Here is a 26398-nt window from a genome sequence, read left to right as displayed (position 1 = left end):
AAAAAGATGACGTTAGACAAGTAGAAATCGTGAGACAGGGCCTTGCTCTGTAGCTGAGCCAATCTCAGTCTCAGGCTTCTCGCCTCAGCCCCTGACAGCTCAGGCCGAGGTTTGTTTTAGGACTTCTGCCCGTTTACTTCCCAGTTGGCAAAATGGGTTGCAATACACTGGAAATACACCAGAGGGACCTTTCCCACTACTTTGGCCAGACAATGGGCACAGAAACCTTTCCTAAGCATTTTCCCTTATAAATCATACTAAATAGTCCGAAGGTGCTCCTGGGGACATTTACACCAGACTAAGAAGGATATTACTTGGTGGACTGTTTTGTGACAGACACAGATTGGACCAAGGCTTGTTCTGTGCTAATACCCACAGACCTGGGGGTAGGCAGGCCCCTGTCCTTTCGTTCCTTGGTGGCATGTGCAAATGAGTAGCCTAGGACTCTCAAAGCCAACCTGGGGCTGGTGTCAGTTGGTACCATGCTTGCCCAACATGCGCAAAGTCCCAGGTTTGATCCTCCGCACCATAGAAGCCAAGAGAGATGGTCTGAACCTGAAACAGCAGCCCTTGGAGGTGAAGGCGGGGAGAACAGATGATGAAGGTCACCCGTGCTTGCATAGTGAGTTGGAGGATTCCTCGGGACACACGAAAATTAATGCCAGGCGGGGATGCCCCTGTGGTCAGCCCCACGAGCTGTGGCTATCCTCTACCCTCTTTCCTTTCAGGGAAGGCAGATCTGAAAGGGATATATGACCACAGGGTTTCATATACTTAAGCAGTGATACCCTGAACCCTCTGCGGGGTACCCAGAGACTGATTCTCAACAAAGGAGTCCTCGCCCATGTCCATGAGGAGTATCTCAGCAGCATGAACCACAAAGGGGTCATTGGCCATTCAGGGGAGCTGCTTCACGCTGTCCCTCACAAGTTTATTCACAAGACTCATCCTTGAATGTCCTCACTGGAAAGCCTGGCACCCTGCTTCACACTGCCAACCGTGCTAGGTAACACACAGAAGATAACCATAAGCCTTGTGAATCTGGAAAAAACCTGCTGATAGCTGTGTGGGATACCCCCGTGAGTGCAGGCACCCATCCTATCTGGAGCCTACCTTCCAAGATTAGACCAAATTCAGATTACCTGGGTCCCTTCCCAGCACTACAGAACCCAGATAGATATGTGTGACTCTCCTATGGTATGTGTCAGCAGAGTGCATGCGCCTGTGTGTGATATAGATGTGCATCTGAGTGTCTTCGTTTGTGGCTGTGTGCACATAAGTACATGTGTGTAGGGGCGAGGGGATTGTGTGCATGTGGTACATGCACAGCAATGGGGGGAAGGTAGCCACTGAAACATGAACCATGACATTTCAAACTAGTCACTGCTCACATGAGACCCTCTGCAGACCTCTGGGTTCCTTCCAGTCCTCCCCTCCAAGAACTCAGGTGCTCCTGTGTCCTTTTGACCCAGAGCTGTTCTCACAAAATCTGCTCTCTCCATGCTCAGACGAACCTTCCAGGGCTGAGATGCCTACTTAGCACTTAAAGGACATTGTGTTTATTGCGTGCCTGTGTCTTGAGCTGTCCCCAGGTAAGCCCACTGCTTCTTCAGGAAAGGATGTGGTTTGGCATGGACAACAGGGACTTTGAGCCTGCTCAGTCTTCCTGAGCTCAGAGAGCACTGGAGGAGGTTCTGGTCCTTGGGATGTCACAGAAGATGCAGACTGAAGACCAGGGAAGCCAGAGAGGCCAACAGGGCCCCTATCTGCAAGTGGATGCTGGGGGCCCTTGAGTGGCCATAGAATGTCCTGCAGGAGCCATCCAGCTTCTCCACAGGGATAGTCTCTTCCTCAGGAACTTGCATGATATTGCTTACCTGGAGACAGACCCGAGTTAGGCAGCCTGCTCTTTGGTTGGGGGAAGGATAGGAAACCCAGATGGCCACTTTCTCCTCACCAGTTCCACTGCAGAGAAGACCCGAAGCAGGTTTTCAGCCAGCAGGCCTCTGACCTCGGTTTCTGTCCAGTTCCTCCTGAGAAGCTCTGCTATCAGGTCTGGGTACTTAGAGACATCCTCCAGTCCCACAGGAAGGCTAGGCCAAGACCAAGAGGACCGGGCTTTGCAGACGGGCCAGTCTCCGGGTACATGAAGACCCAAAGGGCGTCCTTGCAGCAAAATGTTCTGCACTGCACTGAGGTCATGCTTCCCCTCCCCTGTCCCATCAGGACACATAAGTAGGACCACAACTCCATCATTAGAAGATGTCACTCTTACTTGGTAACACCATCATAATCTCCTCCAAGGCCCACAGCCCCTGCGCCTGCCACCTTCTTGATGTGGTCCAGGTGGTCTGTAGGGAGTAGCATGTGTGAGTCCTAAGCAAGGCTGTCCCTTACTTGGCCACTGCATGGTCCTACCTACTTACCAGCCACTTGGGACAAGGTGGCGCTGTCTGAGCAGGACACGAACTGGTTATAGAAGTTCACCATCACCAAACTGTTTGTGCTCTTCTGCTCAGAAAGGGGTTGGGGGTGACAGTTAGAGAGGACCCCCAAGAGGTAAGGGGGCCCCCTTCACTTCTCGGTCCCTTACCACCAGCTGCAGCACATCGTCAGGCACATTCCGCCTGTGTGGACACACGCTGTAGGCAGAGGAGTGGCTGAAGATTACCGGTGCCTTGGATAGCTGCAAAGCGTCCTTCATGGTGGCCACAGACACGTGGGACAAGTCAATCATGACACCCAGACGGTTCATCTCATTCAGCACAAGCTGGGGGCGGGGGATAGGATTGGGTACACTTCACAGACATCCCGAATTTGAGTCAGGGGGAAGGCAGCACTAAGTGTTAGTCAAGCCTTTAGTGGTTGGAAGTCGTGGGGGTACCCAGGGTTCAGCATTCTGAATATCCAAGGGTTCCAACAGACTCTACCCCGGAAATGAGCATCATTAGCTCTATGCACGTGAGAAGGAAACCAAAGTCCATTGAGGTGTGACACTCTGTCCCATCCTTTGGAGACTGTAATTCTTTATCTCACCTTCCCAAAGGGCGACAGTCCTTGGCTCTCAGCCTCGTCGTCTCCTTTGTCCACTAGCCAATTGTCGGCCCTGAAGAAAAACACACATGTGTCTAGGGAACAGGGCAATAGTCCCAGCCCACCGTCGCCTGCCCAGATAACGGTGCCTGGTCTGGAGCTCAGGAGAGACCAGGGTTCTGGGTGTAACAGAGGTCATTGGTTTCCTTTTCTGACCATGTCACAGGGTTTTCATGGGGACTCCTTACCAGGGTGTGTTGCAGTTGTGCGTAAGGGTCAGGTACCGCATGCCCAGATGGTAGAGTGTCCGCAGAACACCCAGGCTGCTGTCAATCAAGTGGCCACCTTCCACGCCAATCAGACTGGCCACTTTCCCCCTCCGAAACGCCTGTAGGATGTCTACAGAAAACGGAGCAGAGGGTTGGCGCTAGACCTTCAAAGTCCCACCCTCTATTTAAAACCAAGTGCGGCAGGAGGACATCGGGGCCTGGGTGGGACACTACCTGAACTATTGGTGACACACTCGAAGGTCTCAGGATAGAGCTGGCACATGCGATGTATGACATCAATCTGTTCCAATATTCTTTTCACGGCATCTTTGTTTTGGGTGTCACAAGGCATGTATGCGGACCAGAACTGGGGGTCGAAGGGAAGAGCTGACAGCCCAGCCCACGGATACTTGAGCCTAGCCCAGTGTACACATGGGCCTGCTCCTTTGCCCTTCTGGGATCCCTGGGGCCCACGAGACATGCTTCTCTAAGGCAGGCCGTACCTAACCAGTCCCTCAGGGAATGTAGGGGAGACCCCAGCACAGAGCAAACGGGAGACTCGAGGGTGTACCTGGCCTCCCACGAAGCCAGCCCTCAGCTTGGGGATGTTGGTGTGTGTTTCCGCTAGCGCGCTCAGGTTGGCCTCTGATTTCCGGAGCTGATTGTTGAACAGAGTGAGCATTTGCCAAGGCAAGTCGTTGTGCCTGGGGGGAGGAGGAGGCAAGAAGGGGTCCAAGGTGGATTAGAACTGGGCCTGGAGGCTTCTGAGCCAGCCGCCTTGTCGACTTCCCTTCTCCAGTTCAGACACCCCACAGCTCAAGGCCAACATGCAGGCCTCAGAGGTGGACTGCCTCTAACTTGGTGAGGTTCCTAATTGCACCCCAGGCCGAGTGGCCATGATTTGAGTCTGGCTAAGTTATGCCTTCTTTTTTTTTTTTTTTTTTGGTTCTTTTTTTCGGAGCTGGGGACTGAACCCAGGGCCTTGCGCTTCCTAGGCAAGCGCTCTACCACTGAGCTAAATCCCCAACCCCTAGGTTATGCCTTCTTATACCCCATCCCACTGGCAGGCTGGAGGAAGGGGCAGGTCCCTGCTCTGCTGCAAAACCTCCTGAGACAGGGAGTCACTGCAGGGACCATACAGGGATAGGACATTTTCAGTTCAAAGACTAAGTCTGTTCCTTGAAAGCAAAGCCATGGGCTGGATAGATGGCTCAGTGGTTAAGAGCGGTGACTGCTCTTCCAGAGGTCCTCAGTTCGAATTCCAGCAAGCCAGGGCCTGTAGGGAGTAGCTTGGCTCCCACCCTTCTGAAGACTCAGACTCTGTTTTATCTCTACTCCTGTGGCAAATCCAGGCTCACCTCCACCCAGTTCATCTCCAAATCCGAAGGGCTTTGATCCTCTGAGAAGCCCCAAGGGAGTCAGTGCTTTCACAGAAGAAGGAGAGTGCCAGGAGCTAGGTCCCCGAGCTAGTAGCTAGAAGACGGTCTCTTTAAAAAATTCATCTCTGCCTATGCTGGTACAGAGCCTGACTTGTCAGCTCCAGGAGCAGCCAAGGTAGGCTTCTTCAAGACTGTAGGCTCAGGCCCGGCAGGACTCTGCTGATTGGCGTGCACAGGACAGCTGAGGAAGCCCACAGTGAACCACCAGTCTCTGGGCCGCGGAGTTTGTGTTAAGCTGGGGCTTTGAGGGACACTCTCCTTTCCCAAGTTCTGGCTTTGTCCCCATTGTCTACTTTCCATCCCAGTTCCTTTTTGCTACACCTGGGTTTCCTCATCTGTGACATGGGGCATCTTCCCTGGAGAGTGCAGTATTAAGGTAAACGAGTTACTGTTAATGCAGTATTAAGGTAAACGAGTTACTGTTAATGTAGTCCTTTGGATCTGTCCACCGAAATGCATCCTTAGGTGATTTTTATGCCTGTGCGAGCTTCTACAAGAACAGGACAGCTAGGTGTCACTAGGTGTGACAGTTTCTATAGGCTCGGCCCAGGAAGTGGCACTATTAGAAGGTGTGGCCTTGTTGGAGTAGGCGTGGCCTTGTTGAAATGGGTGTGGCCTTGTTGGAGTGGGCGTGGCCTTGTTGGAATGGGTGGGGCCTTGTTGGAGTGGGTGTGTCACTGTGGGTGTGGGCTTTAAGACCCTCATCCTAGCTGCCTGGAAGCCAGTCTTCACCTACCTGCCTTTGGAACTAGAGGAGGTACTCTCAGCTCCTCCTGTACCAGGCCTGCCTGGATGCTGCCATGTTCCCACCTTGATGATAATGGACTGAACCTCCGAACCTGTAAGTCAGCCCCAATGAAATGTCCTTTATAAGACTTGCCTTTAGGGTTGGGGATTTAGCTCAGTGGTAGAGCGCTTGCCTAGGAAGCGCAAGGCCCTGGGTTCGATCCCCAGCTCCGAAAAAAAGAACCAAAAAAAAAAAAAAAAAGACTTGCCTTGGTCATGGTGTCTGTTCACAGCAGTAAAACCATGACTAAGGCACTAGGCAACATCGTAGAGCCCCACTGAGGCACACAGCTCCTTTCCCAAATATTGTGAAACACATGAGTTTTTTGTTTTTGTTTTTGTTTTGTTTTTGTTTTTGTTTTTGAGGGTCAGCTTCTTTGGTTCTTTTTTTTTTTTTGGAGCTGGGGACCGAACCCAGGGCCTTGCGCTTCCTAGGCAAGCGCTCTACCACTGAGCTAAATCCCCAACCCCGAGGGTCAGCTTCTTTTGAGATAGTCTCACTATGCAACTCTGGATGGCCTAAACTCTCCATGTAGCCCAAACTGGCCTAAAATTTGCTGTGATCTGCCAGCCTCTACCTTCCACATGCTGAGATTACCAGCTCAAGTCACCCTGCTCAGCCTGTTTGTGGGTTATTACATAGACACCATTCTGCCTGCATGTATGCCTGCTGGCCAGAAGAGGGCGCCAGATTTCATTACAGATGGTTGTGAGCCACCGTGGTGTTGCTGGGAATTGAACTCAGGACCTCTGGAAGAGCAGACAGTGCTCTTAACCTCTGAGCCATCTCTGCAGCCCTGTGGTTTATTTCCTTTAATTTATTTCAGATTTATTCATTTAAATTTATGTGTGTGTTTTACTTTTTGCCTACACATATGTGTGTATGTATGTGTATATGTATGTATGTATGTATATAGGTATGTATATATGTATGTATGTATGTATGTATGTATGTATGTATGTATATATGTATGTGTATCATGTGTGTGCCTTGTACTCACAGATATAAGAAGACAGCATTGGATCCCCTGGAACTGAATTTATAGATGGCTGTAAACTACTATGTGTTTATTAAGAACTAAATCCCAGGGCTGGAGAGATGGCTCAATGGAAGACAGCTGCAGTGTGCTCACATACATAAAATAAATACATAAATCTAAATCTTTAAAAAAACAAAAGATTGGGCAACAGCGGTGCATACCTTTAATCCCATCACTTGGGAAGCAGAGGCAGGTGGATCTCTGTGAATTTGAGGCCAGCCTGGTCTAAGAGTGAGTTCTAGAACAGCCAGGGCTACACTGAGAAGTCTTGTCTTCCCCTGTCCAACCCCTGGTTTGTGTTTGTGGTTTTTTTGTTTTTTTGAGGCACGATCTCACTGTGTCAACTCTGGCCATCTAAGAACTCACTATGTGGACCAGGTTGGCTTCAAACTCACAGAGATCCACCTGCCTCAGCTACTCAAGTGCTGGGATAAAAGACATGTGCCACGATGCCTGGGGTTGTTTGTGTTTTTTAAACAGGGCCTTTCTATTACCCTAGATGGAACGTGAGGTCTTTATGAGATCCAGGCTGGCCTCAGGCCTTCAGGGTCCCGTTTGCCTCAGCCTCCCAAGTGCTGAGATTACAAGTGGAAGCAAGGACACCCAGCATCACGTGATAATTGACTCAGGTCTGCTAAATCCGTGTTCTAGGTCACCTGACACCTGGCATCATCTCTCTTTCACCTTGACCCCATCCACTCCCAGTATTGGCTATTCCAAAGCCAGTCCACCAAGGAAGCTCCTTTGGAAAGCTCAGGGTAATACGCCTCTCCCTAAGACTGGTGCTCAATCCATCGCTCAGCAAAGGGATATGAGCTTCAGCCTCCTGCAATGTGAATGTCACTCCCAGAGGAAGGTTAGGGAATGGGCTGAACAGATTGTTCTCCCTCCCTGGCCCCACCCTTGCACCTGGCACAGAGTTTTCATGATAAGTTCACTGAATGGATAAAGGAATAGGTTTGGGCTGGCCAAAGCAGCCTTGCCAGCTCTCCGTGGGAGGGCTAGGCAGCTTCTAGGAAAAGGACTTTAATCTTTAGCCTGAGGACACTTATAGCCTGTCTAGGAAACTCATCCCTGCGGAAGGTGCCAGGGAGGGCTGGAACTCTCGAAAGGGGCCCTGGATACCTCAGGAGCCAGCCTCCTGCCATACTTAGAGCCACCCTGGCCACCTCTTTCCTCATCTCTCTCTGTGGCTTCCTGTCTCCTGAAGAAGCAAAGCCACCTCTGCCAGGTCAAAATGCAGTTCTAGGGTCTGTATGCCTCAGGCACCAAGGATGCTGGTGGCGGTCCATTAGGGGCATTCATAGTGACCCAGTGGGCAAGTGATGGGTAGCCTTAGAGTGATCATGCTCTCGCCGCTGGGTGGTAAGGAACTGGCAAGAGGTCTTCAAGTATTCTAGTGACAACAGAGGGATGGGACACTTCAGAACGGACATGTACCACAGTGCTGTGTGACCTTCACGAAGAGGCAAGAGAGGCACTCGGTTGGATACAGGAGAGAGGACAGACAGCCCGAGGGATGCTCAAGAGGACCTTCCTGGTGTGAAGCCACCCTCGCCTCAGATTTTCAGCGGGGATCCAGGTAGGGGACTTGGGTCCCTCCCTAAGACATATGACTAGAATCCCCCAGACACAACCGAACACTGACCTTCTTGAGCCCTGAGATTTGGGTACCAGGACACTGCACCTCCTTTCCTGTCCCTCTTAAAGGCCCTCTTTTGCTGAAACTGTTGTAGGTCCTAAGACGCTCCACCAAGATGAGGCCAGAAATAAACAGGAACCATGATTCAGCCGGTGGAGGGGGGCAGGCAGCAGACGTATGGAAGGCCCTGGTCCTTGCAACCACTTCAATAGGTGGTCACTGGTCACTCACCCGTCAATGACCGGTGTGGTTCTCATGATGTTCTCCGCCTGGTTCCGGAAGGAGTCAGAAGCACAGATGGCCAGCAGAGACCAGAACCACCAGATGATCAACATTTCAAGGTTCCTCAGGGATCTGCTTCCACAGCTGCCTTGACACCTCCGTGGTGGCCTGTGTACAGGGAAAAAAAATGTCTAATGGCCAGATGGAGCTGCTATGGCTGTCAGGAGAAAGGAGAGAGGCCTTTGGTCCAGGTAATTAAGACTGAGTCCTGTTTATAACTTCCAATGTTCAATGAGTAACTACTTCATTCCCTTTCAGGATAGGTAACATATATGACCCCATACTGGGCGTAGCTGTGTTGGCCAGATAGAGGCTTAGCAAGAAAGTGGGGTTCTAGACCCTGAGATGGACTCAGAAGGGGCTAGCACAAGGCTATTAGCTGACTTGCTGGCACATATGGCCCTGGGGGCTTGGTACCTTTATGAAGACCTGCCCTTTGGGGTCCAGTTCACTGTAAGTTCCTGAATTCTGACAGGTCAGGATTATAGTATCTAATAAGGGTCCTCCTGACCCTGAGAAGAAAGGTCACAGTCGGCTATATTTCCTTGGCAGGGGCCTGAGCCCCTGAGCCTGACTTTCCCTCCTGCTGGGAGCATTTCAAATGATTGCTGGGGAGACTGGGTCAGGTAGCAGCTGTCAGTATACCTCCTCATTGGAGTAGAGTGTACGTCATTTTCCCAGCTCCCACTGCGTCTGGCAAAGAGGCCCCAAGAATCCTGAGACCCAGGAAGAGCCACTGTCCTTGTACCTCTGTGGTATTTGGGACAGGTCACCATACACATTCAGCCCTGTGACCCGTTGTGGCTGACAAAGAGGGCCACGGAGCCCTCCTGCTCTACTGACAGCTGCTACATTGGTTTGCAAAGCGATCTGTGTCTGTGTTTTAAGGTTGTTGGGTGGGTGAGGAGGACAGGAAAGGACTTTTCACTTTGGAGCAGGATACTGTGAGATACACTGTAACCCAGGCTGGACTGGAACTTGTGGTTATCCTGTTGCCTTAGCCCCCTTACCGCACCCCCCAAGAGCTGAATTTACAGGCAGGCCCACCACACCCTGCTGCTTTCACTAAGGTTTTCAAATCAGCATTCTTCCTCAAGTCCTACAATTAGGAATAATAATTATGTCTTCGTTAGTCCTTTGTTAGCCCTTTCTCTCCTTGTTTAGCAGCCTTATGTAATCCTGTGTCCCTCCCAGAATCCTTAGCGCCTAAATCATGTTCCATAACATCCCATTAGGGGCAGCACACTCTGGATTCATTTGTTCCCTCTTCTTATACTTTCTTTGCGATATTTATTTTGCTTGTTTGCAATTTTTGCATTTTTTCCCATTGGACAGGATTTCTCAGTGTAGTCTTGGAACTTATTTTGTAGATCAGGCTGGCCTTGAACTCAGGGCCTGCCTGCCTCTGTCTCCTGAGTGCTTCGGATCAAAGGTATGCACCACCACTGCCCACCTTGGCCTTGAACTCTTAGCCTCCTACCCTCATGACTCAAGTGCCAGGGTTGTATAAGTTCACCACCACACCCAGCTTGGATTTAAAACTGCTTTTAAAATGTCTCCTGTCAGGGCTGGGGATTTAGCTCAGTGGTAGAGCACTTACCTAGGAAGCGCAAGGCCCTGGGTTCGGTCCCCAGCTCCGAAAAAAAAGAACCAAAAAAAAAAAAAAATGTCTCCTGTCCTCTCTGTACCGGTTTAAACATCCTAAAGGAGTGGGGATTGGCGCTCAGTGTTGCAGCATTTGCCTAGAATGCACAAGCTAGGATTCGGTTTCAGCTTCAGATGCAGAAAACACAAAAGCAAAATGGTGTGCCCAAGAGAGCCTCCAGTTCGAGTCCCGCCTCATCAACTGTAGGTCAATCCGGGATTTTATGAGCTGCTCACATTTCTCAGCCTCATTGTCTCTGAAATCAAGAAGTCCTTTTATTTACTTTTTTTATTTTTTATTTTTATAGGAAACGTCAACCTTCCTAACACTGGGACCCTCTAAACACAGTTCCTCATGGAACTATTTTCATTGCTACTTCATAACTGTAATCTTGCTATTGTTACGAATCGTAATGCATACATCCGATATACAGGATATCTGATATGTGACCCACATGAAAATGTCGTTCGACCCACAGAGGGGGTCATGACCCATATGCTGAGAACCACCGAGTTAGAGGGTTCAGAACTGAACCTTTCGGAGAGGGTTCATCAAACTAGTCATGACTTGCTCATCCATATAACTTCTGGACTCCCGCACTTGGGAGGCTGAGGCAGGAAAGTGGTAAATTTGAGGCTAGCCTAGGCTACAGAGTAAAACCTTGTCTTTAAAAGCTGCGTCTTGGGCTGGAAAGGTGGCTCAGTGGTTAAGAGCACTGGCTGTTCTTCCAGAGGTCCTGAGTTCAAATCCCAGCAACCATATGGTGGCTCATGACCCTCTGTAATGAGATCTGATGCCCTCTTCTGGTGTGTCTGAAAACAGCTATAGTGTACTCATATATAATAAATAAATAAATCTTTTTTTTAAAGATTTATTTATTTATTATATATAAGTACACTGTCACTGTCTTCAGACACATCAGAAGAGGGCATCGGATCCCATTACAGATGGGTGTGAACCACCATGTGGTTGCTGGGATTTGAACTCAGGACCTCTGGAAGAGCAGTCAGTGCTCTTAACCTCTGAGCCATCTCTCCAGCCCATAAATAAATAAATCTTAAAAAAAAAACAAAAAGCAGTGTCTTCCTGTTTGTTCCGAACTTCTGATTGACCCAGGTCCTCCCACAGGGTAGCGTTATCACATTCTCTCGGTCTTTTGGGTTCCAGATACTACAGACTCCTCCTTCCCAGGCTCTCTCCTCTGGCTTCCCCTCCTCCAGGATGCCTGGCTGCCAGCTTGGAGCCTCCGGCTTCCACTCATTATCCGTGTTTAGCCATTCCTCTCCTTCAGCTTAGCTTTGTACGTGATTAGGACAAGTCCTCACAGCATCCTCTGGCAGTGGGCGTGCAGGGACCACACTTGTGAGCTCTTACATGCCTGCCTTTTGCCTATTCAGCTCTCATGCCGGGTCAACAGTTTGCTGGATGTGCAGTTCTGGGCTGTAAAGCGTTTGCCCATGAGCCCGAAGGCTCCAAAGTCTGTCTCACTTGAGCTGTTGATCAGAACAACATCGGGTCAGCAGAAATATAAATAATAATAGTAAAATCATAATATTTTATTAGCCCAGCTCTTTGCAGATGGCATGGATTTTCTTTTCCGGGCAGTGTAGCCTCCTTCTCCTGACAGGTCTGGGGTTTCTCAGTGAGCGAAGTGTTTGACATTCAGTTCTTTTTCTTTTTTCTTTTTTTAAAGATTTATTTGGTTTTTTTTGTTGTTGTTGTTTTTGGTTTTTTTTTTTTTTTTGGTTCTTTTTTTCGGAGCTGGGGACCGAACCCAGGGCCTTACGCTTCCTAGGCAAGTGCTCTACCACTGAGCTAAATCCCCAACCCCGATTTATTTGTTTTATGTATATGAGTGCACTGTCGCTGTCTTCAGACACACCAGAAGAGGGCATCGGATCCCATTACAGATGGTTGTGAGCCACCATGTGGGTGCTGGGAATTGACCTCAGGACCTCTGGAAGAGCAGTCAGTGCTCTTAACCACTGAGCCATCTCTCCAAACCTCTTTTTCTTTTTTAAAGGCAGGGTCTCATGCATCCTCCAACTTACTAGCTGAACGTGACCTTGAACTTAGGATCTTCTGGCCTCCTTCTGCCTGGTGTGGGGCGCGCCTGGTTATATGTGGGAGGGAGAATAGAGCCCTAGAGCATCGTGCGTGCTAGGAAAAGACTCTGCCAAGCAAGGTACATCTTTCCCTCCCTGTTCCATGGACACTGTCATACCTACACATCTGGCACTTGGCTCTCCTTTGCCCCTCTGCCCATCGAGGCCCTCCTCACTTAGCTTGTGGGTGTGTCTATGTGTAGGTGGGTGTGTGTTCGTACGTGCAGGTACACAGGTGTAGCAAGTGGACTAGTGCACAAGGCTACTTTGTTTTGGGAATGCATGGAGCTAGACCCTAGGTTTGTGCACACTAAGCTAGAGACTCCCTTTGGTGTTGTTTCTCCAGAACAGGGTTTGGGAGACAAGATCTGCCTTTGGAACCTGGGGTTTATGGACTTGGCGAGGTTGGCTGGCCCGTGAGCTTGGGGCATCCATCTGTCTCTGCTTCTCCCATGCGGTTTTTCACATGAGTGCCAGGGATCAAACTCAGGTACTCATCCCTCTGTGGCAAGTATTTTACCTCTGAACTATCTCCCCACACCTTCCTTTTCATTTTGAGGGGGCGCCTAGGCTGGCCTTGAACTTTTAGTACTCCTACCTCGGCTCACACCCCTGTGGCCTTGCCTAGTTTCAGTTGCGTGCATGCGTGCGTCCGTGTGTGTGTGTGTGTGTGTGTGTGTGTGTGTGTGTGTGTGTGTGTGTTTTCTCTTTCTATGTCCTTGGGTGACTTCCTCTCTTTTGTCTTCATGTTTTATTTCAGAAATTATATATTCAACTTCCCCAGACTGGCTTCTTGTTCTTCCCTTGGCACACTCTGCTTGCGAAAGCCACAGTGCTCTGTAGCAACACTATTCTGTTGTTGGTGTTCCCTTGGCTCACTGAGTGGACTCCAGCCTCTGTTTTCCTGTTTCTGCACTTTCCAGGGCACTGACAGTGTCTCATGACCTGTCCCTGTTGTTCCTCTACTTGATGTTTAAGGCTAAAGCAGCAGTAAAGTGGGCCGGACGGGGCTGTGTGGGACTCGAACGAGGGCTGACACTCGACAAAAGGAGCTTACCCCAATGGCAGGGTTCTCCAAGGGAACCAGGAGCACTGTTGAGAAAAACTGTCCTGGTTCTGGAAGATTTCGTCTCAGGGCTGTCTCTCAGTGGTTTCCTCCTGCCTTGACTAGGTTATAGTTCTCTATGTCTCCCTCTGTCTGTCTCTGTCTCTCTGTCTCTCTGTCTCTGTCTCTGTCTCTGTCTCTGTCTCTCTCTCTCTCTCTGTCTATCTCCTCCTCTGTGTCTCTCTGTCTCTCTCGAATCTCATCCCGGGCATTTCCAGAATCCCACTGTTAACCATCACCAACCCCAGCTGTCTATGACATCTCTACTGGGTTAGGGAGCCTCCCTTTGCAAGGCTTCCTTTGGAGTGCACTTGACACCATGTGATGCTGACATGGTTCCACTGAGGGGCCAGCTAACAGCCTAGGTGTATAGACAGCAACAGGCCAGGTGGCTTCATTGGGTCAACCAATGAACATTTTAACATTTTTTAAAGACTTATTTATTTATTATATATTATTATATATAAGTACACTGTAGCTGTCCCCAGACACATCAGAAAAGGGTATCAGATCTCATTACAGATGGTTGTGAGCCACCATGTCGTTGCTGGGATTTGAACTCAGGACCTCTGGAAGAGCAGTCAGTGCTCTTAACCTCTGAGCCATCTCTCCAGTCCCCCTTATTTTTCCATTTTTATGTGATGTGAGTGTGTGTGTGTGTGTGTGTGTGTGTGTGTGTGTGTGTGTGTGTGTGTCCGACACTGCTTTCTGCCTGCCTTGGCGATGGCTTCTCAAGGCATCCATACCCAACGCTGGCCTCAAGCCTTGCTTTCAAACTAACAGTTGGCCTTGAACCATATCTATGTGTAGGCCGGTGTTATTCATTAGAAAAACAAGCTTACTTGCCAAAAGCAGAAAGAACACAGTAAAAATAAACATACGCCACTTAAACAGTACTCTCCAGTTCCAACCAGTCAGAGAGGATGCCATGGAGTGCATATCCCAACCCCCTGAAAATGTGCTACATTGAGTGGGGTGCCTTGATGGGCCTGAAGTTAGCAAGCCCTGACACAGAAGACCCCGCTACCCAGAACTTATTGCAGATCCTTGTGCCAAGCCTCCTTGTGATGCAGGACCTTAGGAAGCTGCCTCTAAGCTGCCTCTTGTAACTCGAGAGTCAGATGGGCTAACTTAACCCTGGTCCTGCCGCCAGCCAGCCGTGGGGCAGTAGAGACAACTGCATAATAGCTCAGAGACCTCAGATGTGGGATGTCATGTCCTCCATAAGCACAGGTCACAGAGCACGTCCAGACACAGGGACATCTGAACACACGCAGGTGGGGTGGCACCCCCACACAGTGAAAACACAAACATACTCCACATATGTGCTTGTAAATCCACATTACACATATACTCCCTCATAAACACCATCTTCAGTAGACATGTTTGAACACACATATCCATATGGGAACGTTACTCTCTGTACAGAGGGATTCATGCAGACACAGACCTGCCCAGGTCCCACACATTCACACAGATCACCACAGGCAGAAACACTTGGGCATACCCAAGGAATTCTAAATGTGTGGCCATGCTTCTGCATACATGTGCGGACTTTCCCATCCTATTAAGCAGAGAGATACTCTGATGCCTAGACAACGATAGACAGCTTCACATGTGCACACGTAAACCTGTCATCTGCTGGATCATACACTCTCCATATGGCCCCTGCCACACTTACCCGTGTCCCAGAGGTGGATGCACCCAGCCACTCGAGTACCACCCAGATCTATGCCCTATTGAGTGCCCACAGCGCTGCCTTCCGTTTCATATGACTACTTGTGGGTTCTTGAACCTAGGGCCCCGAATGAGTTTCTGGCGAGTGGAGTGGTAACCCATGCATCATCTATCCCTATCCCTTTTCCCCTGGGGGATGTCACTGGGTCACAGGGGGCACAGCAGACCAGCCTGTCTCCCAGATGTATACCAGGCTGACATCTGTACGGACATCCCCCAGACTGCTGGACTTTCAGGACCAACAGCCAAGCTCTTACCCTGACCTCGGTCTCCAAAGCCTACATCCTCAGGGGCCATGCCATATGATATCGAAGGTCACTTGAAGAGTAGGTCTTCCTTCCATCACCTCCAGTCCATCCTCGGGTGGGTAACATCTTCATATCTCCCCCTCATCCTGCCTACGAGTTCCATTGTAGCTCCTAGTTTTCTGCCCCATGGGGTCGTCTTCTCACTTCTCACTGCAGTTTTGTTTGCATACCCTGGCTGCATTAAAGAAGGGCCCAGCTCGGAGGCTCGCAGCCAACCATTGAACTGAGAATGGGGTCCCATTGGAGGAGTTACAGAAAGGATTGAAGGAGCTGAACGTGTTTGCAACCCCTTAAAAACAATACCAACCAACCAGAGCTCTCAGGGACTAAACCACCATCCAAAGAGTACACATGGACAGACCCACGGATCTGGCTGCATATGTAGCAGAGGATGGCCTTGTTGGGCACCAATGGGAGGAGAGGCCCTTGGTCGTGCCAAGGATGGACCCCTCAGAGTATGGGAATGTCACGGCAAAAAGGTGAGAAAGAGTTGGTGAATGGATAGGGGATGGGGATGGGATGGGGGTTTATGGATGGGGATAACATTTGAAATGTATATTTAAGAAATCCAATAAAAAACAAAACAAAAAACAAACAAAAACCAAAAAAAAAAAGAAAAGAAAAAATGCTATGGAAAGGTCAAGGATACAGAAGAAAAAATGATGTAATTTTATTATAAAAAATAAAAGTTAAAAATGTAAAGCCAGGGGTGGGGGGCATCCAGCTTTTAGCTTCATCCTCCCCCTCCCCCACACCAGATTGGACATCCAGATGTAACACTTTTGTTCTGCCTGGGGCTAATGAGGCCCTCTGTATCTATCAACCTAACGCTCTCGCCTTGTAGGGCTTCTCCCTTCAAGGTGTGGTGGGGCGTCATTCTCCACATGTAGACACTGCTCACGGTCTATCTGTTTGTTTCCCCTGCCCACAGGGTGTTTTCTAACCAGAAATGGAAACGGCTTTCTGTCCCTTGCTCTCACTTGACTTCCCCCCACTGCTGCTTCCCAGTCCCCCAACACTCACCACAGCACACGCAGGTCAGGGGTGAGAAGGTGGCTTCAGTCCTGCGGCTGAAACCCAGAGAGAGACAGCCTGCTCCTCAGTCCTCCAGCTTCGAAGGGCCACCTCTTTAAAAGGGAAACTCCCTGGGGCTCTACAATGTGCCAAGGAGAGCAGACAGGGCTAATGGCTCACACATGTCAGCTGTTCCTCGTCTCCGAAAGGCACGCACGCAAGCCCTCAGTAACGCAGAGCATCCAGTGGGGTCCGGGTCTCCGGGTCAAAAGTCTGGAGAATGACAGGCCTTTGGGGCCACTGTCAGTTACCCGAGCTCTCTACCTCAGAGGTCATGGCACAGGGGCATCGAGTTAACAGAGTTATGTTCTAAGCTAACTGAGTTAAGAAGCCAGAAGAGGAGTCTGAAGTGTGGTCTCAAAGTATATGCACACTCTTGGTTGGGTTCCTTCTCCTGAGCTCAATGTCCTGAGGTGGCCTTGGGATTTAGAACTACATATTTTCTTCTGTCTTCTGACCCCCTTATCGAGGTAAAAACGATCTGTGCTTCGCAGTTGAGACAGCCAGTTCTCCAGCCTAGGAATAGAACCAGCACTGTTAGGCCCACCCCTGGGAGCTCTTGGATCCTTTGTTCAAATGAGGAGGGGTTACTTCTCTTCATCCTCACCATAAGGAGAAAGGAAAGCAGCCTCAGATTGGAATGTTCTCTGGCGTGGCTACAGGTCTTTCGAAACTGTGGGAGGGTCTGGTGCCTCTCTGGAAGCAGGAGGCAGGGCTTCTCTATGGGTTTTAAGATTCTGTGGTAGTAGAGAGTAGGGTAGCCCAGTGGTAAGACAGGAGGAAAGGCCAGGTCGGCCACCAGGGAGGGGCACAGTAGGAACATGCAGAGGCCTCTGCCCCTGCTTTGGCCACCCCTGGCCTCGCTGTGCAATTGCAGGGGGGTTGCTCCCTGAATTTCAATCATCCTGTGTATGGCTGAGGACAACCTAGTTATCCAGTGACGACTGTAAGACGTTCGGACCCCAGGTTTCAGGAGGGGACAGACACAGTGAAAGACCCTGAGAGTCAGACTGGGGTCTTTCTCCCCATAGATGAGGGAGTGGGAATATAGACAGACAGGGTCACACCATGCTCGGTTCTCCCGCTGGAGCCAATTAACTCTTCCTTAGCCACCCAGTGTGGGCTGTCACCCAAAGACTGGCAGGTGACCGTTCTCTTGTGGTCCAGGGGTGGACCAGGACTAGGGAGAAGAGGCTAGCAACGGCCTATGTCCTGAAGGAGCTGAGGGCTCAGGATCAGGGACCAGCAAATGGGTATATCATATGTTTCCATAGCTTTGAGGTTCCTGCTAACTCAGATACCCAGGGTCCCCTGATGTCTCCTGAATCCTTAGTTCATTTAGGGGTTGTCAGGTGAAATTTCCAAGTACCCTCGTTCTTCTGCCTTGGGGGGGGGTCAGTCTCCTTGCACGTGAGGGGCTTGGAAGACACAGGATACAATGGGGCTAATTGGGGATGAGGGCACTTGGTCTGTTACTGATGGAACCCTGGGAAAGCTCATGAGCCCTTCTGAAAGTCCCTGGAGAGAAAGCATCTTAGCAAGTCGCTAAATCAGGAGAACCTTATAAACGGCCCACGGCAAACCATACCAGGGCAAGTCCTAGGTTCCCATCTCCTCCCCAGGTGAGGCTGCCAAAGGCTTTCTACCCGCTTGAGTGGGGCTTCTGAGGGAAGGCCCACAAGGCTTGTTGGGTAGAGACAGGAGTGCTCAAGGTCAGAAGCCCTGGGAAGAATTCCATTGACACCCGGAGAAGCCCAGAGCTGCCCTAAAGCTCTGACAACACCTTGAGAGTCCTGGTTTTATCTTTGATGTGCTTTAAAAAAAAACTCAATTATTTTTCGTAATTGTCATACAATGTTTTTCTTTTTTTTTAGATTTTATTTATTATTATATGCAAGTACACTGTAGCTATCTTCAGATACACCATAAGAGGGCATCAGACCGGGGTTGGGGATTTAGCTCAGTGGTAGAGTGCTTGCCTAGGAAGCGCAAGGCCCTGGGTTTGGTCCCCAGCTCCGGAAAAAAGAACCAAAAAAAAAAAAAAAAAAAAAAAAGAGGGCATCAGACCTCATTACAGATGGTTGTGAGCCACCATGTGGTTACTGGGATTTGAACTCAGGACCTCTGGAAGAACAGCCAGTGGTCTTAACCACTGAGCCATCTCTCCAGCCCTAGGAGCAAGCCTGATGCACATAGGTTATAAAGCCCCTTGTCTGTCTTCAGCACCGCAGACAATGCAGCATCCTACCGTTGACCAGCCAGCCTGAAGCCTCTCAGACAGACAGAGCCTCTGTCTCTAGTGGTGTGTGTGTGCAGGGTAAAAGTGCACACGAACTGAGCAACGGCCAAACACTGAGGGAGCCTAGCGGTGTGTGGTGTGGGAGGCAGAACTCCCCACACTCCCCATGTGTTTGGAAACCCCTAAAAGCAAGAGAGCTAGGCTCTGTCCTTGAGACCTTCCTTCTTCCTTCCAACTCTCCATCAACTAGGATCCATGTCCTTGGCTTGGCTTTCTTGCTACCTCCCAGGCCAATTCCCGGGAGTCCCTGTGTGAGACTTGCTCCCTGTTCTGTTTCTACCCCCACCCTATTATAGCTCTTGTGTAATAGTAGACAGAGGTCCCTAACCCTAGCTAAGCAGAGGCCTCCTCCAGACCGTCTCCAATGCCCTTCTACCCACCTCTCAGCCCTTCACTTTAGCAGGGAGGACAAGGGCCCGCGATTACCCTTGGTTCCCAGGATTTTTGCCTTCTGAACACAGATCTTGCCCTCACGTCTTAGAGACAGCTCAGCCCTTTGGTTCCTCCACTCTGTGTGCTATGCTTCTGTGGTAAATCCACCACGGTCCTGCAAGGTCTCCTAGTTGCCCTTCGGCACCACTTTAATTACAAGCCTCAGGTGGTATCATCGCCCTCAGGGGTCCCTGGGCTTCAGGCTCGTAAATAGCTCCTGTGTCAGCAGCTCGGCATCTGGTCCATTTTGCAGGACCTGGCACGCACAGTCTACACAGGATGTGCATGGAGTCAGAACTATGTGGTGTTCCCTGGGGAACCCCTGCACCAGCTCTGCTAAGAGCCTGCCTTTCCCTCTCACAGAGGCAGAGCAGTTCCTCAGATTTAGCCTAGTGTCTCCGCCAGCTGACTCCATAATACTCTCCAAGCAAGCTCTGCTTTATCCCTTCCTTGGAGACCAAGTCCCTTTGAGTCCCTTGTCTGCTTTTGTCCCTGACAGATGGTCTATGGCTCCCTGGCTGTGTGGATGACCTTGCTGGTATCACAGCCCATCTCTGCTCCTATGACTTCCCCAGGCTCCAGAATTCCCCAGAGCTCAGACCCAGTTGCTTCTTGAGCACCCATGGCTGGAAATTCAGTCTTTCCAACTCAATACACTTCCCTCTCTTGTTTCGTCATGGTTTTCCCTCTTCCTGAAGGCTCCAGTCCCTCCAAGATCCCTAAAATAGCTCCTTATCACGAGATGATTGTTTTGTTTCAAGACAGGCTTTCTCTGGGTAGCCCTGGCTGTCTTGGAACTCATTCTGTAGATCAGGCTGGCCCCGAACTCCTGAATGCTGGGACTAAAGGCATGCACCACCATCACCCTTTGAGATGGCTAATGCTATGTCAGAGTGACTGGTCACAGGATTCCAGGCCGGAGGTCACTTGCTCTTAGAGTGTCTGAAGGTGTTTCCAGATGAAAGTTGCAGTCACACATCTAGCCTCATGAAGCAGATACCTCTAAGGTGGGTGTGTCTCATGGATGCCATTGGGGCCTGAAGGAAACATGGGGTTCCCAAGTGTAAGACTGCTCCTCCACCTGCTGCCTGAGTGGGACTGTGTTCACTCGATTTAGCATTGGCTGGAGTTTGTACCCCAGCATTCCCAGACCCGCTGTGTGATGGTTTGCAATGCTTGGCCCTGGGAGTGACACTGTTAGGAGGTGTGGCCTTGTTGGAGTGGCTGTGGCCTTTGTTGGAGTGGGTGTAGCCCTACTAGAGTGGGTGTTGCCCTGTTGGAGTGGGTGTTGCCCTGTTGGAGTAGGTGTTGCCCTGTTGGAGTGGGTGTTGCCCTGTTGGAGTAGGTGTTGCCCTGTTGGAGTGGGTGTTGCCCTGTTGGAGTGGGTGTTGCCCTGTTGGAGTGGGTGTTGCCCTGTTGGAGTGGGTGTTGCCCTGTTGGAGTAGATGTTGCCCTGTTGGAGTAGGTGTTGCCCTGTTGGAGTGGGTGTTGCCCTGTTGGAGTGGGTGTTATTCTGTTGGAGTGGGTGTTGCCCTGTTGGAGTGGGTGTTGCCCTGTTGGAGTGGGTGTTATTCTGTTGGAGTGGGTGTGGCCTTGTTGGAATAGGTGTGGCCCTGTTGGAGTGGGTGTTATTCTGTTGGAGTGGGTGTTGCCCTGTTGGAGTGGGTGTTGCCCTGTTGGAGTGGGTGTTGCCCTGTTGGAGTGGGTGTTGCCCTGTTGGAGTGGGTGTTATTCTGTTGGAGTGGGTGTTGCCCTGTTGGAGTGGGCGTTATTCTGTTGGAGTGGGTGTGGCCTTGTTGGAATAGGTGTGGCCCTGTTGGGATAGGTGTGTCATTGAGGGTGTGGGTTTTCAGACCCTCCTCCTAGCTGCCTGGAAGTCAGTGTTCTAGCAGCCTTCTGATGAAGAGGTAGAACTCTCAGCTTCTCCTGCACCATGCCTGCCTGGATGCTGCCATGCTCCCCGCCTTGATAATGGACTGAACCTCTGAACCTGTAAGTCAGCCCCAATTAAATGTTGTCCTTAGGAGAGTTGTCTTGGTCATGGTGTCTCTTCACAGCAGTAAAACCCTAAGACCCCCTGCTTGATGGAAGAGCCAATACATGGCTACATACTACCCATACCTCTGATGGTTCTGCTTCTCCAAGGACCTTGTCTCACACATTCATCCTTCAGTAAACCCTGCCAGAGGAGTCCGCTGTGATCTCTCATCCCCTGAATGCCCAACTCATACCTGGTCAGCTTCTCTCTGTGCTCTCAATATGGTGGGACAACATCTTTTTGAGACAGGGTTTCTCTGTGTAGCCCTGGCTGTCCTGGAACTTACTCTGTAGACCAGGCTGGCCTCAAACCACCTGCCTCTGCCTCCCGAGTGCTGGGATTAAAGTTGTGCACCACCACCCTCCTAGCTGGTCCTACATCTTTTAGCCTGACTTAAGGACCTGTCAGAACCCTCAGAGGTCCCATGCCCCAGAGAAGACCCTTAGGAGACCTTCCATGACATATGACCCCAGCTTTGACCTAATGCCCTCTCTGCTCCACCCCTGTGGCTCTCCAGGTGTGTGCGAGGCCTCAGGGCATTTGTGTCTACCTGAAGGTCCTGTTCAGAAGCCACTCCAGGCCTCCCTTGGCCAGGCTGTCTCAGCACTGTCTCCTGCTGCCTAGGCCTCCCCAGCATCCAGCAGCTGTGGATTGCTCACGTTTGGCTCACTGCTTGCTCCTCCCGCTAGAGAGCAGCCCGTGACCTCGGAGGTCTGATTTGTTCATTCCGGCATGTTCCAGTCAAGAGTGAATTATGAAGGGTCAAAGGGTGAAGCGTAGTCGCAATCTTTCCAAAGCCTTCTTAGCCACCCTGGCTCCCTGGCTGCCTCTACACTTGGCCTCCATCTTTGCTGAGGGGACACAGCCATGCCCAGAATTCCGGTTGGTTTTGAAGGAAGAAGAGTGATTTGTTCCCAGGATGGCCTATCTGCTATTCCTAGTGGCCTTGTCTGACACACTTTCAGCTTCTTCTTGAAAAATATTTATTATTATTATTAAATGTATGTTAAAAACTTATTTATGTATGTTTTTATTTTTTTTAAAGATTTATTTAATTATTATATATGAGTACACTGTAGCTGTCTTCAGACACACCAGAAGAGGGCATCAGACCCCACCCATTACAGATAGTTGTGAGCCACCATGTGGTTGCTGGGATTTGAACTCAGAACCTCTGGGAGAGCAGTCACTGTTCTTAACCACTGAGCCATCTCTCCAGCCCCGTATGTTTTTAATGTATGAGTGGCCTACCTACATATACACCTGCATGCCAGAAGAGGACATCAGACCGATCCTTTCTAGATGGTCATGAACCTCCGTGTGGTTGCTAGGAATTGAACTCAGGACCTCTGGAAGAGTGGACAGCGCTCTTGACCGCTGAGCCACCTCTCCAGCCCCACTTTGAGTTTCTAGACCAAGGTCAAGTGAGGACATTTCAGTGGTTCCCTCTGCTATGAAGTGGGACATCTAAACACTGACACATCTGTCAGGGAGTTTGAAGGCCTGCACACCTTGTCAGGACTTGCCCTGGGTAAGTCCTCTAGGTTATTCTGAGACAGATTGTTAAAGAACCACCGTGGTGAAGTTGGCCCTGAGCTTTCTCCCTGGGTGGGGCTGCTGACATCTCTGGGCTTTATCAGCAAATCTCTCCACAAATCTTACTTCCATACTTCATGCCAGAAAGCAAAGACCGGGTCAGGGCAGAGAGCAGAAGGGAGGAGGGGCTCCTATGTGGCCTGTAAGCTCCCAGACTGTGAAGTGGGGAGGAGGGGACTCTGGGTTGAAAGAGGCACATCATTCTGTGACTCCTCAGGCGTTAGCATCCTGTCTGAGGCTGGCTGTGGTAGTTTGGCCACTCTGCTTGGTCCAGGGAGTGGCACAATTGGGAAGTGTGGCCTCGTTGGCTGAAGTGTGTCCCTGTGTGGTGGGCTTTGAGAGCCTCCTCCTAGCTCCCTGAAGACAGACTGACAGTTCCTGGCTTCCTTTAGATGAAGATGTAGAACTCAGCTCCTCCTGCACCATGCCTGCCTGGATACTGCCATGTTCCTGCCTTGATGATAATGGACTGAACCTCTGAACCATTAAGCCAGCCCCGATTAAAGGCTGTTCTTTATAAGAGTTGCCACGGTCATGGTGTCTGTTCACAGCAGTGGAAACCCTAACTAAGACACGGGTAAACACTCAGGAGTAATGCCGGGCACTCAGGCAAGTGCCTTGCAAAACTGCTTGTTCCCAGTCTTGAACTCCAGACAAGGACACAGGCCATGCTACACAGCTGGTGTCCCTGCACCTGTGTGGTCAGCACAAACATCCATCAGGCAGCCTCGGCTGCCGCCCTCTGCCAGCTGTGTCTCTAACAGCTCTCCTTGATGGTCTGATCGGGGTCTTGGGGGATAATGACAAGTCAGTCACTCAGGAAAGCTGTTCCTAATTGCTCATGGTAGGCTCCGTTTACAGACTCTGAGGACTTGGCAAGACGGCCAAGTGCTTGGCACCATCCCAGCTTTCCATGGTGCCCTCTCTCTGAGGCCCCAATTCTTAACTCACATCCTTTCTCCCTGGGAGCAAGTCCTGCTGTTACCCCTCTTGCCTAACTCTGCAAACCAAGGCATGGAAGCCCAGAGCCATAGGAGCCATGACTCATAATCTGGCCCAGCGTCGGATGGGGTCTAGACTCTCGCCTGGGCCACTGTGGCTGCTTTCCTGACCTGGCAACCCTCAGGACTGTCTGAGGTAGAAGGGGATCTGGAATAAAAAGTCCTAACTCCTTCTACTGCCTTTCCTCTTCATCTAGCTCATACCAAACTGTAAACCCGACTCTTAGAAGGGCCACCATTACTGCTTCTACTTCCGGTAGGAACTGAGGGTCTGGGGTAGGCATCCATCTGTTGGGCTCACCTGCCCTCAGAGAACTCCTACTGCTGTAGGAGTTTGATCTTAGCCCTCAGAGCTGACACTGACCTAGGGCTTCCTCAAGATCCCCCACTGAGAACTTTACAGACAGGAGAACTCATCTGGCCCAGAGAAAGCATGACAAGGTGGTGTTTGAATATTAGGACAAGGTCCTAATGCCTTTTCTGCCTAGGAGCCCAAGCCACGGGTACCCAACACCACCAATGGGCCGTTCATCTCAGAAGTCAGCCCCGCCCATCTCGAAGCTCCTCCCACCCCACAAGTCAGCTCCTCCCTTCTCAGAAGTCAGCTCCTCCCATCTCCTCTGTCTAAGAAGTCTGCTCCTCCCATTTCAGAAGTTAGATCCTCCCTTCTCAGAAGTCAGCTCCTCCCATCTCAGAAGTCAGCTTCTCCCCTCCCAGGGGAGGTACCCACCCAGTAGTTTATGCCTCAGCAGGATCCGCCCCAAGACCCAATTTGGACCTGAAACTTTCTCTCTAAAAGCATGCTCTGTAATACCATGGACCTGTGTCCCCACCTTTCCTTTGACATCTACAGAAAAGAGTTGATTAAATGATCAAATTAAAAAGATAATGTCGGGTTGGGGATTTAGCTCAGTGGTAGAGCGCTTGCCTAGGAAGCGCAAGGCCCTGGGTTCGGTCCCCAGCTCCGAAAAAAAGAACCAAAAAAAAAAAAAAAAAAAAGATAATGTGGGGGTTGGGGACTTAGCTCAGTGGTAGAGTGCTTGCCTAGCAAGTACAAGGTCCTGGGTTGGGTCCCCAGCTCCAAAAAAAAAAAAAAAAAAAAAGCTGAACATGGTAGCCTGCTTTTAACCCCAGCATTCCAAAGGCAGTTACACTAATCTTTGTGAGTTGAAGGCAGCCTGGTCTGCAGACAAGTTTGGAACAGCCAGGGCTACACAGAGGGATTCTGTCTCAACGAAACAAAACAAAAAAGCACAAATCAAACCTAAGGTTAATCACCAGAACTTGAAAGGCAATCATGATGAATCTTCTCTCAGGGCCAAGCACAGGCAAGGGACTCACTCCTCCACTGTGCTCCTGCTCCAACCCTAGTCTTGGGCAACTGCAACTGTTCAAAGAGTTCTCTTTGCTGCTGTTGGGTTGGGGGCCTCGATGGCTGGCCTGGATCCCTCCACATGGACTCAAATTCATAGAGATCCGCCTGCTTCTGCCTCCCGGGTGCTGAGATTAAAACCCACCTTAAATAAGCTATGTCTGAAGAAGACAGGTGCTTGGCCGTGACCAGACGGAGGTACCCAGAGACCCAGTCTAGACAGGAACCAACCTGGATGACAAGCATCGGGTCCTAAGTGTTAGGCTTAGAATCCCAAAAGGAGACTCAGCAGAGGACTTGCCTTTACACCTCATACAAAGACCATTCCCTGAATGTGTCAGATGCTGCTCTGTGTTACTGCTGTTGCAGATCTACTGCTGGCAGGAGGACAGAACATTCTGAGCCCAGGGAGAACCAGCCTAGCCCCTGTTCCACCACCTCGAAAGCTAATAGTGTTTTCATTTCTTCATCTCAAACACCCCTGCATTCAACACACATCTCCTTGTATGGAAACTGAAGTGGCAGGAAGAGCAGTTGGCCCTCACCCTGTTTCCAGGAAAGCTTTGGGAACAAAGGGACAAGTTAGAGGGTCTAAAGGAAAGCAAAGAAGGGACAAAGAGGACATCCGAGGAAGGAGCTGGAGCCAAAGGCAGAGTCGAAGGCTTGCTGACGACGCAAAGGCAACCAGACCACAGCAGGCCAAGACAACCAGACCACAGCAGGCCAAGACAACCAGACCACAGCAGGCCAAGACAACCAGACCACAGCAGGCCAAGACAACCAGACCACAGCAGGCCATCACTGAGACGGCTTTCTCGGCCCCTAGAACCACTGAATAGCCCTTCTCTGTCCGTTTCTAGGCTCCAACGGAGCCCTGCAGACAGACACAACTCTTCCCTCCAAACAATACTTCTCAAAGGCAGTGCCCTCTGAGTCCCCGCCGGTCCTTTGACCCCCAGCCCACTCACCCCAGCAATATACAGGTTTGTCCCAGAAAGGTCCTCCTAGTCACAGCAGCTCCCCAGGCCTCAGATGCTGGCTCCTCCCCACCACCTGCCTTTCCTCCCAGACCTCTCCTAACCCCACTTCCGACCTGTGTTCTTTTAATGAGAAGGAGGGGTCAGGGGAGAAGTCATGGGGTGGCAGGCGGGAGGGAACTCTCTCTCCAATCCCCTCCTTTCTGAGCCCTTATGCT

The 26398-nt window shown here is 50.6% G+C and overlaps 1 protein-coding gene and 1 long non-coding RNA gene across 4 annotated transcripts; one reads left to right on the top strand and one right to left on the bottom strand.

Moving 5' to 3' along the window:
• Nucleotides 1-886: 886 nt before the first annotated feature.
• Nucleotides 887-26398, bottom strand: Dpep1 (dipeptidase 1). 3 transcript variants are annotated; one of them, XM_063278335.1, is made up of 12 exons: nucleotides 26172-26398; nucleotides 16415-16981; nucleotides 8441-8599; nucleotides 3874-4006; nucleotides 3537-3669; nucleotides 3282-3432; nucleotides 3037-3106; nucleotides 2594-2770; nucleotides 2427-2511; nucleotides 2276-2351; nucleotides 1958-2093; nucleotides 887-1877 (listed from the first exon to the last, which is right to left on the bottom strand). In XM_063278335.1, exons 3-12 carry the CDS (start codon nucleotides 8542-8544, stop codon nucleotides 1710-1712), a joined length of 1233 nt encoding a protein of 410 aa, XP_063134405.1. In that variant the 5' UTR covers nucleotides 8545-8599; nucleotides 16415-16981; nucleotides 26172-26398; the 3' UTR covers nucleotides 887-1709. The 3 variants fall into 3 exon arrangements, with proteins under 3 accessions (XP_063134405.1, XP_006255845.1, NP_446043.1); XM_006255783.5 differs by lacking the exon at nucleotides 16415-16981 and having other exon boundaries at nucleotides 26172-26316; NM_053591.2 differs by lacking the exon at nucleotides 26172-26398 and having other exon boundaries at nucleotides 1537-1877; nucleotides 16415-16510.
• LOC120098589 (uncharacterized) lies at nucleotides 20928-22251 on the top strand. The gene is made up of 2 exons (XR_005496932.2): nucleotides 20928-21188; nucleotides 21752-22251. It is a non-coding gene; the product is annotated as an uncharacterized LOC120098589 (long non-coding RNA).

Source organism: Rattus norvegicus, chromosome 19, assembly GCF_036323735.1.
Source record: "Rattus norvegicus strain BN/NHsdMcwi chromosome 19, GRCr8, whole genome shotgun sequence".
Classification (NCBI taxonomy): Eukaryota; Metazoa; Chordata; class Mammalia; order Rodentia; family Muridae; genus Rattus; species Rattus norvegicus.
Note: the sequence above shows the minus strand (reverse complement) of the source record. Positions and strands in the feature narration are given on the sequence as shown.

Coding starts and splice junctions, on each gene's coding strand:
- Dpep1 (XM_063278335.1), bottom strand. CDS start 8,544: ATGTTGATCATCTGGTGGTTCTGGTCTCTGCTGGCCATCTGTGCTTCT. Junction 2,094..2,275: donor GATTATGATGGTGTTACCAA/GTAAGAGTGACA, acceptor GTCTTGGCCTAG/CCTTCCTGTGGGACTGGAGG. Junction 1,878..1,957: donor TCTTCTCTGCAGTGGAACTG/GTGAGGAGAAAG, acceptor GTCTGTCTCCAG/GTAAGCAATATCATGCAAGT.